The sequence below is a fragment of the Amphiprion ocellaris genome, chromosome 7 (assembly GCF_022539595.1).
Source record: "Amphiprion ocellaris isolate individual 3 ecotype Okinawa chromosome 7, ASM2253959v1, whole genome shotgun sequence".
Classification (NCBI taxonomy): Eukaryota; Metazoa; Chordata; class Actinopteri; family Pomacentridae; genus Amphiprion; species Amphiprion ocellaris.
In genome coordinates, this window is record NC_072772.1 from 21,931,256 (window position 1) to 21,945,591 (window position 14,336).

Here is a 14,336-nt window from a genome sequence, read left to right on the forward strand (position 1 = left end):
AAGGAGAATCAACTCATAGGTAATTCCATTTCATAACTACATACGTACAGTCTACTGTTTACAGACTGTACATTTTTCTGTTGTTGTTGCTGTCTTTGTGTCTGTGAGCAGGGTTACAGAAACCCTACCAAGTCAGTTTTCTTGAAACTTAATTGAGAAGTGGAGCATGGGGCAAAAGAGAGCCCATTCAACTTGGTGCGAATCTGGTTTGGGTTACAAAATCACATTTCATAGTTCACCTTGTTATTAAGACACCAACCTTTACTATCAGAGACCGCGTGACCACGTCAATGCGACCTCTGTCTGGGACGCTCACAATCTCATTATCACATAAAACGTGGGATGTCACTGCTTCAGCACTCACCGACACATTCACAACCCCTAAAAGAAACAGACTTTAGTAAGAGGACAACTGATTTAGGTTGCACTTTCATAGTGAATGAAAAGAAAATCTACCAGAGTGGTGTACTGTGAAGCAAGATTAGTTCATGAGTCAGTGTTTTCAGTCTGTTTGATCCCCTGGTTGATCACCATGGGAACTAATGCTGCTCCGCTAACAGCCATGGAGGACGTTCTGTTCAGAGTTTTGGATTTAAATCAGCTGTAATAAGCATCTTTCTCTCTATGATTGATGCAGATTCTCACCTGAGGGAAAATGTTATATCTGCAAACCTGAGTTAATGGTCACGCTGAACAAAGCTGTGTTGATACAGTAGCACAAACTGTATGTGTACTGTTGCCATGGTAAGATACATGTTTTATGTTGGTGATGCAGAAAATGCACAAGTAGGCTTTTATACTTGGTTCTGATTAGCTGCCAAGTCTGTTTTACACTGCTGACACCACAGCTTATTGAGTGGAAAATTGTGGACAAAGAAAGCCCTGCTATGTCAAACTTGCTTCATGTTGCACTCCTCTAATGTGGCAGACACATACTATAAACACTGGTGTTCTACTAAGTTGAGTGTATTCACATATTGCTATTTCTAATGATGCTGCTTCACCTAAGGCTGTGGGGTTCATGGTCCAGCTGAAGGTCTTGCGCTCATTGCCACACAGACAGGAAGTGTACTGATTACCAGAGAGGGGGGTGAGGGTGTAATCTGAGGAGGGCGTGGGAGTCACAGTCACCTGTTCAAGAGACACAATTGAAAAAGAATCAGAAACACTGCAATATTTTGCATCGTCTCTCCTCCATGGAAGTTACAGACAGAGCAGGAGGTGATTAAACTCTTCACTGGTCATGACAGTGGTTTATGCTGAACATCAGCAGCAGCTCTCTTTGGTGTTCAGTGTTTTACTGGAGTTTCTGGAGGAATCACGCTCTAAATTAGGTTTGGTGGAAATAGTTTTAAACTATAAAATGTCTCATCCTTGGGGTTGGTACCTTCTTTCAATTCAGGATGTGGCTTGTAACAATCAATACTATTGATTGTTCAAGCATGTTTACATTTTCTGCAGGATTGTTGTACATCTGGCTGTTTGAAAACTCTGCAACAGGGCCAACTATGATTAGTTCACATAACTGAAAATGTGCACACCAAAAAGGAGTCGCCATCAATGTTTTAAGGTGATACTTGGTATTTATTTTTTTTTCTTGAATGCTACAGTTTAATAAACAAATGTTTTTCTTCTGTATCACTCTCTAAGTGCTGCGTCATCAAACTGGTCATTTTGGACTCCGGTCACTGGTCAGCTCTGGTCAGCGCTACAGCTTCACGCATTGGTGAACTCTGTTCAGTGTGAAAGTGTCAGAAGGCCAAAGTCTTCCAAAATCTGGAAGTACACAAGGTTATTATAAATCAAAAAGGTGGTTTCTTTACTGCGCAAAGTTTGGATTACAACAGCGCAGGAAGAAACACACATGCTTCTCGGTGCAGAAACACTTCACTTCTGTTTTCTTTTCTGCTCCTCTCTGTGCTCACATATATTGTACTATATTGCATGAATTCCCAATAAAACTGCTTTCATTTACATATTTATCTGTTTCTGCTGTAAGATGAGGGAACAAGTATGAAATAATGTCTGAAATGCAGCTCATTAAGACTACATGTGAACCACCAAACACTTCCAACCTGCTGCCCTGCTTTGCTACAATTCTGATTTATTCATCTCAACATCATCTGTGTCTTGAACTTGGCTATATTTTCTTAGAATTTGAAACCGCTATTCAAGTCAGAGAACAATTACACAATGAGGAGAAAAGGAGCTGCCATAGCTGCACTGTTCTTGTGAAACAGCCACTGTGTCCATGGTGCATTTTGCTTAATATACAGTCTGAACTTTTTGGAGCTGATTGCTGGCTTAAATAATGAGTCCTCTTTTTGATTTATTTTCATCATGTTGGAGTTGAAAGTTTAACCAGAGTTTTATACATTAATATGAAAGCACTTGTTTACATTTAGTACTGTTCTGCATTAAACAATCACACATAGTTTGTTAAAGTTAAATGCACTAAGATGAAAAGATCATTGAGATTTAGCAGTTAATTTCCAAAATAGTCAATAGATCAACTGATGAATAATAATTGATAGATAATCTACAACTTCTAACATGCTTCTTTGCTTGTCGTTTGTGGCTGCCAAGATTCAGGAGGAAACAGACTCCGAGAAGTGAAAACGTCTTCAAGAACCTAAAGAGTAAGTTGTATTGATAGTATGAATTGATTACCATGATGCAGCTTGACAGGTAGTTGAAGACGGTTGCCTTCAGTTCAAACCGCTCCCCCCGGATGATGGAGTAGGGCAGCGTGAGTTCCAGGAAGAAGGGCTGGAAGACAGTGATTTGTTTACGAGGAGCCAAACCAAAACCCTGAGGAGACAAACAGAAAGTCTCCGTCTCCCAGGTGGTGATGGTGTCTGGGACAGTGAGGGACACATCCTTCGTTCCAGATGATCTGGATGAGACAATGTACACAAACACATTGTACAAGTTAAAAATCCTTCTTTTATATGGTTTCAACCAGCCAGATATGAATGATGTTATTAGATGAAAGACAAACTCTTCAATGTACAATTAAATGTAATAATATGCTGTCTGAAAGTGAAAGTCAAGTCAGAATGGTGCAAAATTCTCAATATTTCTTCTACTCAGCATCCTTACTTTGACCTTGAAACCAGTGCAAACACATGCCGTTAACGCTTCCATCCAAATTCATATCTCTTTTTCTCAATTGAATTCTTCTCTATCTATTACAGCAAGCTGTTGCGTATATCAATTTTGTCTTCTGTTAGGCAATAAGTACATATGTTTTTCCAAGTTCTAAGTCATACATTATTCCCTCATCATGGTTCTGACAATGTCAGATTTCAGACAATCTCCCCCACACTGTTATGAAAAGCTATCTCTACTGCCAGCATTTTATTGTGTGAAACATTACAATTTACAACTTACAACATAAAATATTCATTTTCTTCGATAAAAAGGCTGATATAAAGTCTTATCATAACAAATGATAGAAGGTCTGGATATACAGGACTGTTCTGGAAAACCAAAAAGACAAAAGCTCACCCAATTTCCACCAAGTCCCATATCCAAGTCTCAGGGAAAAAAGTGCGCACTGTCACTACTGGCGTTGGAGTTGATATTCTTGAAGCTGGTCTTCTGAGAGAATATTCGAACAAAGGCATTGAATTCTTTCTCATCAAAGCTGAAGAAATCAGACATACATGACAAAGTTAAGCTTTGCTCAGATTATCCTGAGAAACAATTCCCAAATTGACTAAAGTCACATATCCTCACCGATGCGACTGTGAAATCTTCCGTGAAATTGTGGATGGTCACATGATGACAACAAGTTTGTTGCCATCCTCAACCCCAAACTCTAGATAATTTAGCAAAATGTGAATTTTTCACTATATAACTGGGTGAACCAGAACAACAGTAGTGCAGATTATTCAGTTATACACAAAAGCACTTTAAAAACCGTTAAACAAGAAATGTTTCTCAAAATGTCCAGGATTTGAAAGAGAAAACTGGACTTTTTTTTTTGTCTCACACTGAAGCAAATTTCAGCATCTTCGTTGTCTAGTAGAACTCTGGACATTTTCTTGACAGGCAGCAAATCGAATATCTAAAATGACAAATTTCCGTAAACATTAATTTAAAATCATTAGAGTATTAAGACATTAACTTAACAGAACATGACCATCAGCATTTCCTTCAGGCAGACCCTTCATATGCATCATAAATCATGAAAATATCATTTCAGGCAAAGAAGTGTGTCAGTTCTCCTGTTAAAATGTGTTGTTGTTTTTCTGCAAATGAGATGCACTTTCTGTGGTGTCTGTTGCTGTCTGTTGGCTTGTTGACTGATTCTACCACTAGCAGTCAGCAAAATAAGCAGTGAGACTGTAAAACACAACAGGCAAAGTTTGAGTCATGTTGTTTCCTATCTCTCTCCCTACATTTTCTGTCTTTTCCATAGACTGCACAAGATGTAAAGACTGTAAAGATGAATACCGTATATAAAAAGATGGTGGTACCTTCCCGGTTTGAAAAATAAAGCCAATAATTGAGTGCTTTAAACCATTCTTTCCCATAGCCAGCAGGAGGCGACTCCTCTGTTGGCAAAAATAATTCAGATTGTCTCGAAGTCTTTAGGAAAATTACCCTACTTCTCACTGGCTTTGTTACCATGATGTCACCCATTGGTTTGTGGACCCTAATTTGGAAGGGATTTGGAGTTTGGCCATTTCTATCTTAGTCTGTTGAAATCAGATGTAGCAAGTGAGAGGTGGATCTGCTTGATAACCAAAAGACACCATCCACAGCAATACAGTAGCAACCTGTCAAGCACAAGGTAGCTACGCCCTAAAGTATACCCTGTTGTAAAAAATCACAATTGAGACCATAAACTCATAACAAAGATGTTTACTAGGATAACAAACCCAGTGAGAAGTCAGGTCATTTTCCCACAGACTTCTAGACAGTTCTTTTTGCCAACAGAGGAGTTGCATCATGCTGGCCATTAGAAAGAATGCAGGTTTAAAGCACTCAATTGTTGGCTTTACTTTTCAAACCAGGAGGGTACCCCCATCTTTTATATAAAGTCAATAGCCCACTCTAATAAAGGTATAAAGGCTCTGAAACAGAAACACACACAAACAAAAAAATTCTTGCAAGTAACATTTTTATCAGTCAGGACTAGTTTCACAAAAGTAAATAAGACAAACTCACAGATTTTTAAAAACAGCTCCTATACTGAAAAATGTGTTTTGATCATTCATAATTCTTTTGGATGTTTCAGCTTCATGTATAGAATGAAGTACTCCATGTGTTACCATTGAAAGAAAAAATAATTGCATATACATAGAATCTGGATTGTTTTGACAAGGACCGAAGTAATGTCATTTTAATGGTGGTGAAACTGCCTGGGGAAGATGCCAGGACTGAATTGTGAGTACCTGATGAATGGTGTTGTAGATATTCCTTTGAGTACAGCAATGTCCACAGTCTGGACAAGACATTGTTTGAGTGAAGAATTAAGAGGGCCATCTACACCGATCAGGCATAACATTATGACCACCTGCCTAATATTGTGTTGGTCTCCCTTATGTTATCAAAAATGTTCTGAACCATTGGACCTGGACCAGAGGGCCTCTCATGGTGCTCTAGGGGGTCTGGACCAGGACATTGGCAGTGGATCCTTTGGGTACTCTGGGTTGTGCAGTGGGGATAGAAATCAAACTTGTTCCACTGCATCCTGTTGATGCTTGATCAGAATGGGGTCTTGGAAGATGGAGGTCAAATCAATATCCTGGGCGATTGTCATGTTCCTTTAGATGTTCCTGATTGTTTGATGTTTTTGCAATGTGGTGGGGTGCATTTTCCTGGTGGGGTAGGCCAGTGACATTTGGGATTTCCATTTGCATGAGGGAGTGTGCTTGTTGGGGAACAACGTTTATTTTAGTGTCTAAATCTCAACACAGATGCCAGAATCCAAAGTTTTCCAGCAGAACACCTCAAAGTACCAATATGATCAATGTTATTCACTTTATCTGTCAGTGGTTTAAATGTTGTGGTTGATTGGTGTATGTTAAAATGGAACAGCCATCTCCAAACAGAGGACAGGATCTAAGACATGATTTATCAGATAATTGTCACACAGTCCTTAGATCTCTCACTAAGTAGTTTCACAGGCATTCACACCTTGAGTCATGCATTTTTAGGTCAATAACATGCTGTGAGTCATGTGATTTGGAGGTGAACATAAATACTTGGAACTCCACACTAGTCAGTTAGGATCGAGTTCCCCTGTGGAGCTGATATACTCTGAACAACTTGTTTTGTAACCTAATTTCCTTTATCTTAATTAGTGTATCATCTTATTATCATTTTTTTTACTATTTGGCTTTTTTTTTTTTTTAAAGAATTCCAGCAGTTACCTTTCCAGCATCGAAAGTCTTCCCTGGCTCCTGGATGAGGACACTTTGGTCCACAACACTCACACCACACAGAGAGTCTGGCTGGGCCGTCACCTGCATGTTGATGTCCTCTCCTGGAACAGCTGACATTGGTGAAAACTCCAGCGACACCTGAAACACAAAGCACACAAATGCACAACTGTAAACCGATACATTCCAGTTGGTCATCTGACCTCAGCCACAGTTGACAAGTTCAAAATATAAGGTTATAGACAACTAAGAACCGTATTTTTGGAGTGTTGTTTATCAAATTAAGTGTACTACAAATAGAAATGATAATATGACTGAAATAAACATAACAATATTGGACTATCCATCACAAAACAGTTTTTATAGATCTGATATTTTTGTGCAATAAATATGTTGCCTGAACTTCATCATATCAAGACACTGTCACATAAAGAGCCAAATGTGAACCTGATATATTACATGTCATCTACTAACCTTGTGACTGAAGCATTTCTCAGTGGAGAAGTCAGCACTGTGTTTGATTACTTTCCCACCAGGGAGGACAGCATAAGCCACTACCTGAATGTCTGGTGCCATCTCTGGAGAAACTGTCAAATGAAAGGACACTTGGCCCCGATTCACTGAAACAAAAACAAAAGCAAACAGTTATTCAGCATCTAAAATGCATTTGTCCACACACAGAGAAGGCAAGGAATTAGGCATTTCAGTCACCTGCAACTTATTTCCAACAGCTCACTGTGCCCGATCGCTCTTGTTCCATTACTCCCTGCAATATTTCAAACTAATCCACTGTCGAAAAATGCTTTGTGGGTGCTTTTTTTTAAATGAAGAATTGCGCTAAGTGCTAAGCCCTGGCAGACACATTGCATTTCTTTTCACTACTTAATGATAACAATTAAGTTGTGTTTTGCCCGTTAAATACTTTTAATGTGAAACTGCAGCAGTAGAAAGTGTTCAGTCTGCATTAGCAGCAACTTAATACAACATCTTTTCTGGGAATGTTGCCACAAACATCCAGTTAGTAACATTGCAAATATAGAAATACTGCAATACTTTGCAATTTTTGGAAAGAGGCTCCATCACCACTGGACCATCTATCAGTGACAGATAGCACCTTAACTGATATTTGTTTAAATAAAAATCTTGAAGATTGCCACTTAAAGGTTAGAAATGCCTATTTCAGAACAGACTTTAAACAGATTTAGTTTATACCTGTAGATGTCAGAACATTCTAGTCTCTGATTCAAAAGCACAATCTAGTATGTAATTCACAAGTCAACAGAAAGTGTTTCTGCCGAGTGAGCTGGGTCTGTATGGACACACATCTACAGCCGTAGTCATTATTAAAGCCGTCAATACCTTGTTGATTCTGCAAATCAACCTTTTTGGATCCTTGCATGATGATGGCTCCTCTAGATAAGACCTGGAAAAATAAAAACAGCAACGGTTCAAAGAATTGTTACCTCACTGTAAAACCTTGTTAAAAAATCAGATTTCAGTGCCAGCTGATTTGATTTATCATCAGATTGTTTAGAAGTTAGACATATATATTATCATAGGTCCTATAGTGACTAAAATGAATTGCAGCAACAACAGCCACTATGATAAGTTGATTTATTGTTTAAATTTTCATCAAGCTGTTGACTAACTCTACAAATTCAATGAGACAAATAGACCACAACCATGATAGTGGCTCTGTTCACAAGCAAATGCACCTTTTCAATAATATTTTGACAGGCTAACATTTGTTAGCCAACTACAGACAAGGATTGATAGGAAATCCATTAGCTTAAGCTATATATTAAAGATGTATGTAGGCACTGTGTCATCACCCGTTGATTTGTGGACTACTGTTTTGATGCCTCGTGGGGAATTAGACGGTCACCCTATTGGTCTTTTGAAACTACATGTGATGAGTGACTGGTGGATCAATGACTGAGAACACTGAAGACATTACAAGCAGCGATACATGAGCAAACTGTCAGTCACAAGGTAGCCTCACATTTGAACATATCCTGCTTCATTGTCTTTTCTACTATAAATGGGACCATAATTTGCAAAAAGAACATGCTGCTACATTCAAAATCTTGAAAATAGTGACTGAGACCATAAATCCATTAGGAACATATTTACTTAACAATGGGAGAAGTACGATCATTTTTCATAGACTTCTATACAGTTTGACTTCAGAGATGTCACCCCCTGCCGGCTGTTTTTTTTTTTTTTTTTTTAAAGCAGGCCCATTCTTCATTAAAGTGATTAGATATGTCAATCAGGGGACATGAATGTTTGCAACAAACGCCATGGCAGTTCATCCAGCAGTAGTTGAGACATTTAACTTTAAACCTTTTGTGCAACATGGGTCAAAAGTGACCCAAATACAATGGAAAATGGGTGTCTCCTGATTGACACTGCACACCAAAGAGTTAAAGTAATGTCGCGATGGCGGTGGAGATAAAGTCCGACAGACTGATGGTGCCCTCGCCGAGGCCCAACTGCTAGCATGGCTAAAAATAGGCACTCACTCACCAAATGCAGCACATCCACAGAGTCCTTGCCCTGTCCAAGTATGGTGTATTTAATGAAGATGGTCTCTTCAGTGTGACAGCGAAGTTTCTCATCTTTCTTCTTCACCTCTAAAGAGTTGACCGCTTCAACACGGGATGAAGAAGTAGACCTGATTACGGTGTTAGCTACAACCTCATCATGCTGTCTGAACCACGAGGGTAATTTAGATGTCAGCTGAGCCTGAAACATAGGGAAAAAGCATAGGGACGTGGTGTTGGTGGTGGTACACCCCACCCCCCACGAACCTGTGAACTTTCCTTGGGGGTTTACCCAAGGTGCCATTGTCGAGCTTAGTTTAAGAGCTACTGGGCAATTTTACCACGGCCCTGGCTCTAAGCTCTCCCCATATTCTGCAGCCCTCCTAGCTACGCTCGCCACAAATACATTATCAGGATTGAGCTTTTAAAAATAACCTATATTTGCTCAACTCCTGGTTTGAACCCACATTTGTCAAAACTTCTAACAAAAAGTGACCAAAGCAGATGCAGTATAATGAAGCTATGCCATCATCTTCAATCTGTACTGATGTGACTGAAAGGTTTGGTTCACAGACGCAACGTAGAATATCGTACATACTTTGAGTCTGATGTTCCCAGAGAGGTTCGTTGTGTTCAGTGAGAAAGCTGCGACACCATTGCCGTCAGTTTCGATGGTCTGTTGACTTTCACCATAATGCAGGTAGAGCACTTTGTCAGGGACTGGTGTATCATTGTAGTGAACCACTTTAACCTGTTGGAAATACAAAGCTAAATCTCTGAGAAAGTGCATGGCTTCGGTTGCCCCGTACATAAAATCACATCTATCTTGCACTTACTTTTCCTTCCACAATTGATCCTGGTTTGTACATCTTGGGTGTATCAATGAAGGACAGCTTTGTAACCATAGGTGAAACTTTTATTGCTTTCTCTTGTGAGCGTGAAATACCTGTTGAAAAAGCTTCCATATTTCACAATGTGATTGCAACACTGCTTAAGATTTTGGTATATTCGTTTTGGAAATATAACTCCCGAGTTTCCAGGCTAGCTTGAGACTTGCCTGTCCCATCCTCTGTCACTTTGGCACGGAGAATTAACTTTTCTTCTTGGATATGTCTGCCATAACCAAAACTTTGAAGTAGACGTCTGAAAGAGTACACCTTGAAGGTAAAAGTGGCACAGCCATTCTTGTTTGTCTGGAAAGTACAAAAAGTAATTATATTACTATTACATGAATGTGAGTAATCATTTCTCCATATTGTACCTCAGGCAAGTTACAAATAAGTACTGTACTTTGCATCATTTCTACAATTCTACATTTTCACTTAGACGCTTTTATCCAAAGTACATCTGAGTCAGGAGAAAACAACCTGGATAATGGATGGATGAATGGATGATTGGTCAGGGGCTGCACAGTGGATCAGTGGTTAACACCATTGCCTTGAAACTAGAAGATCCCCGGCCTTCCCAGGATCTTTCTACATCTTTATCCAGCTTCCTCCCACAGTCCAAAAACATGCTGAGATTAATTGGTAACTCTAAATTGTCTGTAGGTGTGAATGTGAGTGTGATTGTTTGTCTCTATATGTAGTCCTGTGATAGACTGGTGACCTGTCCAGAGTGTCTCCTGCCTTCACTCTAAGTCAACTGGGATAGACTCCAGCCCCCCATGACCCTAATGAGGATTAAGTGGTGTATAAGGGATGGATGGATGGATGATTGGTCAGGCTCTAACGGCAAATGACTTTGTGTACTTTTGTTCACACAGTGAGCTGGCAAACAGTGTATCAGCTGCAGTTAAATTATTAGTTACGATGTTATTTTACTGTAAAGCTTGGACCTGCCCCCAAAAATCTAAATACTCTAAGCCACGCAGAATGTTCTGTTCTGCAGAATGGTCTGGCTGCACCTCACTATCAATCTGCTACTGGGGCAAAAAAAACTCTTGTTTGTATTTCTGTAAAGCAATCACAGTCGTCTTGGCAGCCGTTAAGTGAAGGATGTAGCAGAGGATGTTGTTTAAAGGAACATTTTCATGCACTGTCGTTAAAAAGAATAATCCACTGAAACAACTAGCAGGGTTGCCTTACTGCACAATGCAAATCATGTACTTGGTTTAGAGATGGCTTAGTAGTGAAGGCTTTGGGCTACTGATCAGCTACCACTGCTGGGCCCTATTTGCTCCAGAGGTGCCATAGTGTAGCTGACACTAGCTTACTAACAAATTGGATTCCTTGTGGGATCAAAAAGTATAGAAAAACAGAGATAAAAGTGTAATTTTCACTGTTTAGGCTGTCAGCTTCATATTGTTCCTGGTCTTTCCCGTACTAAAGTGGATTTTTGAAAATGGCTTATAAAAATCCAGAAATAATGACAGCAGTACCAAGGTATGAGAGAATCTCTATAATGTTAAGCTGTGATTACTAAGAATAATGGACATTCTGTTCAATTTACAGGCTGTTTACTGTATGTTATTTCTTTTATTTTGTTTATCTTTATTACTTGGTAGGTTGTACAGATAAGCTGCCAAGTTCATTTCAGTGCTGTGGGCTGGTCTTTGACTCCGGTTGCAGGAGTGGCTGACACAGTGGAGTTTACCAGCTGATTTGCACTGCTATCATCTAACGTTTGCATGACACTTATAGTAAACATTTGTTTTAATCTGTATGTCATTTGGTTTTCACTGCTGGTACACTCCGAGTGCATCATGCTGACTGATGTGCACTCCCTGCACCAAAACCATTTCATATTTGTTGTTAATGACCCTGATTTTAGTAAATTAAGGTGTGATGGTATTTTGATTCACACTGACTGTTAATGTCAAAACTGAAGTTCCCCTGTGTTGGGCATACTCAGTAGGAGGAGGCTGGGGTATGTGGATAGGTCAACAACAATCTACACAACATTACTGGTGTTTCACAAAGTAAACACAGACATGAACAGAGTAAGGCTGGATGTGTTGGATGCTGTAGAGAAGACATTCAGCATATACAGCAATGTACCTGCATTGTCTTGCTTTGGCAGCTGGGTTCTGACGTCCAGCTAAAAGGCCTTCCATATTCACACTTCGTAAGTTCTGCATTGCCAGGCACAGGCTGCCCGTATGTATATCTGAGAGGAAAATAAAAATAGAAAGAAGTCATGGGTTTGATAGAAAAAGGCTTTTGTATTCCTCATAGTAAAATGTCATGCAATGAAGAAATAAAAATCCTACTACTTACGTTGCACATACGTCTGCAGTTATTTCACTTTGTGCAATACTTATTTCATCAAATGTGTTGATCTGTACATCAAATTTTGGCAAAACTGTGGAGAAAATATGGTTGTTAGCATTCCTCTGTCATTTCAAAAAACAAAAAGTGAACCATTAAAGAGGAACATAACATACCATATTTCTTCACTTTGAAGCTGTGATGTGTTGTCTTTCCATCAGTCTTCACAATAACATTATAAAGTCCTTCATGGGCCTCAGAGTTCAAAGAGTAAGAGAGCTGCAGTATTTTACCAGCGGATGTTTTGTTGAGCCACTGTCCAATCCGGTTGCCCTTTGCATCCTGTTGAAACAAACGGGGACAAAAGAGAGAGCCTATTGTGACTTCTGTGACAGAAAATGATAGAAAAAAAAAACAACGTGTCTATCTTTTGATTTAGCATTTTGAAACACTTTAAAGACACTTAATCACTCATTCTACACTGTAACAAATAATAGGAAGTGAACTAGCAAGCTGTAAATGTAACTTTACTGCTTCTTTTAAGGGTTTGGGTTGGTACTAAGCTGTTGCCCACTTATACATCCATGCTTTGGAGAAAGCTCAAGAAAATGTTTTTACAGGTTTAACGTTATAAAGACATCAGGGTCGAAGTCTTACCTCGATTTCAATGATAGTGTACTGGAAGAAGAGAAAAGCAGATTTGTTAGAACAGGTAAAAGGAAAATATGCTCAAACTGAAAATGATAAATGATCATACAGAATTATTACACAATATAATTTCTAAAAGATTATTGCAACAGCGTGATTTGTATTGCATGATCAAAGACAGCCTCAGAGCTGAAGGAATAAGGTTAATTCTGAAAACTAGGTGGCCGTATCCTATACGATTCAAGCACTGAAATGTAAACGATAACCAGTTATAAAGCTCACATTTATTACCTTAAACAAGACAACAACTACAAGCTGTGACACAAACAGTAATACACACTAAGACACAAAAACAACACAAGACAAACATGATAGTGGGTGAGAATAACAGAAGAAAATGCAAAACAGTGTAATATTGTGTTTTTAGATAAAGAGATGAGAAAACTGAGAACTAGAATCAGCTGCTGTTTTGGGTAGTAGGTTATTTGGTATTTAGTGAAATTCAAAAGGTCACAAACTAACTCAGACTGATGACGATGATGATCTTTGGAGTTTTTTGCATATCTTGAGGAAGGGATTTGACTCCGTACCACCATCTGAAGTGAAAATGTCTGTAGTGTAATATTTTTGGAGTGTGATATACTAAAAATAAAATATAATATATTAATGGCAAATGCTGTTAAACTAAAGAATAGAGTTCAGACATGTGCATGAAATACGTTCTAGTAATCACTGATGTTTTGATGACATTGTGTATGTGTGTCAGCTGGAAGATCAGAAAGTAAAACGTATTTTTGGTGTAAAGACAGATCACATGCTTTTTAGAAAGTGATACATGGAGTATTCAAAATATAATGGTGTACAACAAAGGCAATATGACTTTTAAAAGAAATATATCAGAAACAAAACAATACATAAAGATATAATATAAATAAATCTTTGAAGATCTTTAAAGAAGCTTTTTAGACATTTGAACATGGTCAAGTCTTAGACTCTGACCCATGATTTGGGACTTAGTTTCCACCTCATGTCCTGATACTGATTTGGTGTTGTTGGGGGTCACAGACCCGAACTCAGGTCCAGGCTGAGGAGTCACTAGGGGGCAGCTGTGGCTCAGGTGGTAGAGCGGGTTGTCCAGTGATCGAAGGGTAGGCGGTTTGGTTCCCATGCTGTTGTGTGTTTGGGCAAAACACTTTACCCACCTTGCCTCCAGTGCTGCTACTCACACTGGTTTATGAATGTTGGTGGTGGTCGGAGGAGCAGTTGGTGCGGATTGACAGCCACGTTTCCATCAGTCTGCCCCAGGGCAGCTGTGGCTACAAATGTAGTTTACCACCACCAGAGTGAGAATGAGTGAATAAATAATGGATTCATTGTACATGCTTTGAGTATGCCTTGATAGAAAAGTGCTATATAAATCTAATCCATTATTATCACTATCAAATCAACCATAAAGGTCTCTTGTAAACTTTCATGAGGATAAAAAACTCTTGTCTCCTTGTCTTGTCTCTCACAAGGCATTCAGTGGGACTAATATG

General features: G+C 39.1%; 1 protein-coding gene across 1 annotated transcript in view; it reads right to left on the minus strand.

The window, feature by feature from the left end:
- The window catches only part of LOC111580894 (alpha-2-macroglobulin-like), a 31,439-nt gene that overhangs the window by 12,924 nt on the left and 4,179 nt on the right, over positions 1 to 14,336 (minus strand). The window contains exons 5-21 of the mRNA XM_023288810.3: positions 12,808 to 12,828; positions 12,327 to 12,492; positions 12,160 to 12,244; positions 11,941 to 12,049; positions 9,999 to 10,134; positions 9,778 to 9,887; positions 9,540 to 9,692; positions 8,925 to 9,143; positions 7,755 to 7,818; positions 6,870 to 7,015; positions 6,387 to 6,536; positions 3,998 to 4,072; positions 3,742 to 3,823; positions 3,511 to 3,649; positions 2,671 to 2,896; positions 1,005 to 1,131; positions 260 to 381 (exon numbers count right to left, since the gene is read on the minus strand). Of these exons, the coding sequence (XP_023144578.2) occupies positions 260 to 381; positions 1,005 to 1,131; positions 2,671 to 2,896; positions 3,511 to 3,649; positions 3,742 to 3,823; positions 3,998 to 4,072; positions 6,387 to 6,536; positions 6,870 to 7,015; positions 7,755 to 7,818; positions 8,925 to 9,143; positions 9,540 to 9,692; positions 9,778 to 9,887; positions 9,999 to 10,134; positions 11,941 to 12,049; positions 12,160 to 12,244; positions 12,327 to 12,492; positions 12,808 to 12,828 (2,130 nt within the window). The remainder of the gene's footprint in view (positions 1 to 259; positions 382 to 1,004; positions 1,132 to 2,670; positions 2,897 to 3,510; positions 3,650 to 3,741; positions 3,824 to 3,997; positions 4,073 to 6,386; positions 6,537 to 6,869; positions 7,016 to 7,754; positions 7,819 to 8,924; positions 9,144 to 9,539; positions 9,693 to 9,777; positions 9,888 to 9,998; positions 10,135 to 11,940; positions 12,050 to 12,159; positions 12,245 to 12,326; positions 12,493 to 12,807; positions 12,829 to 14,336) is intronic.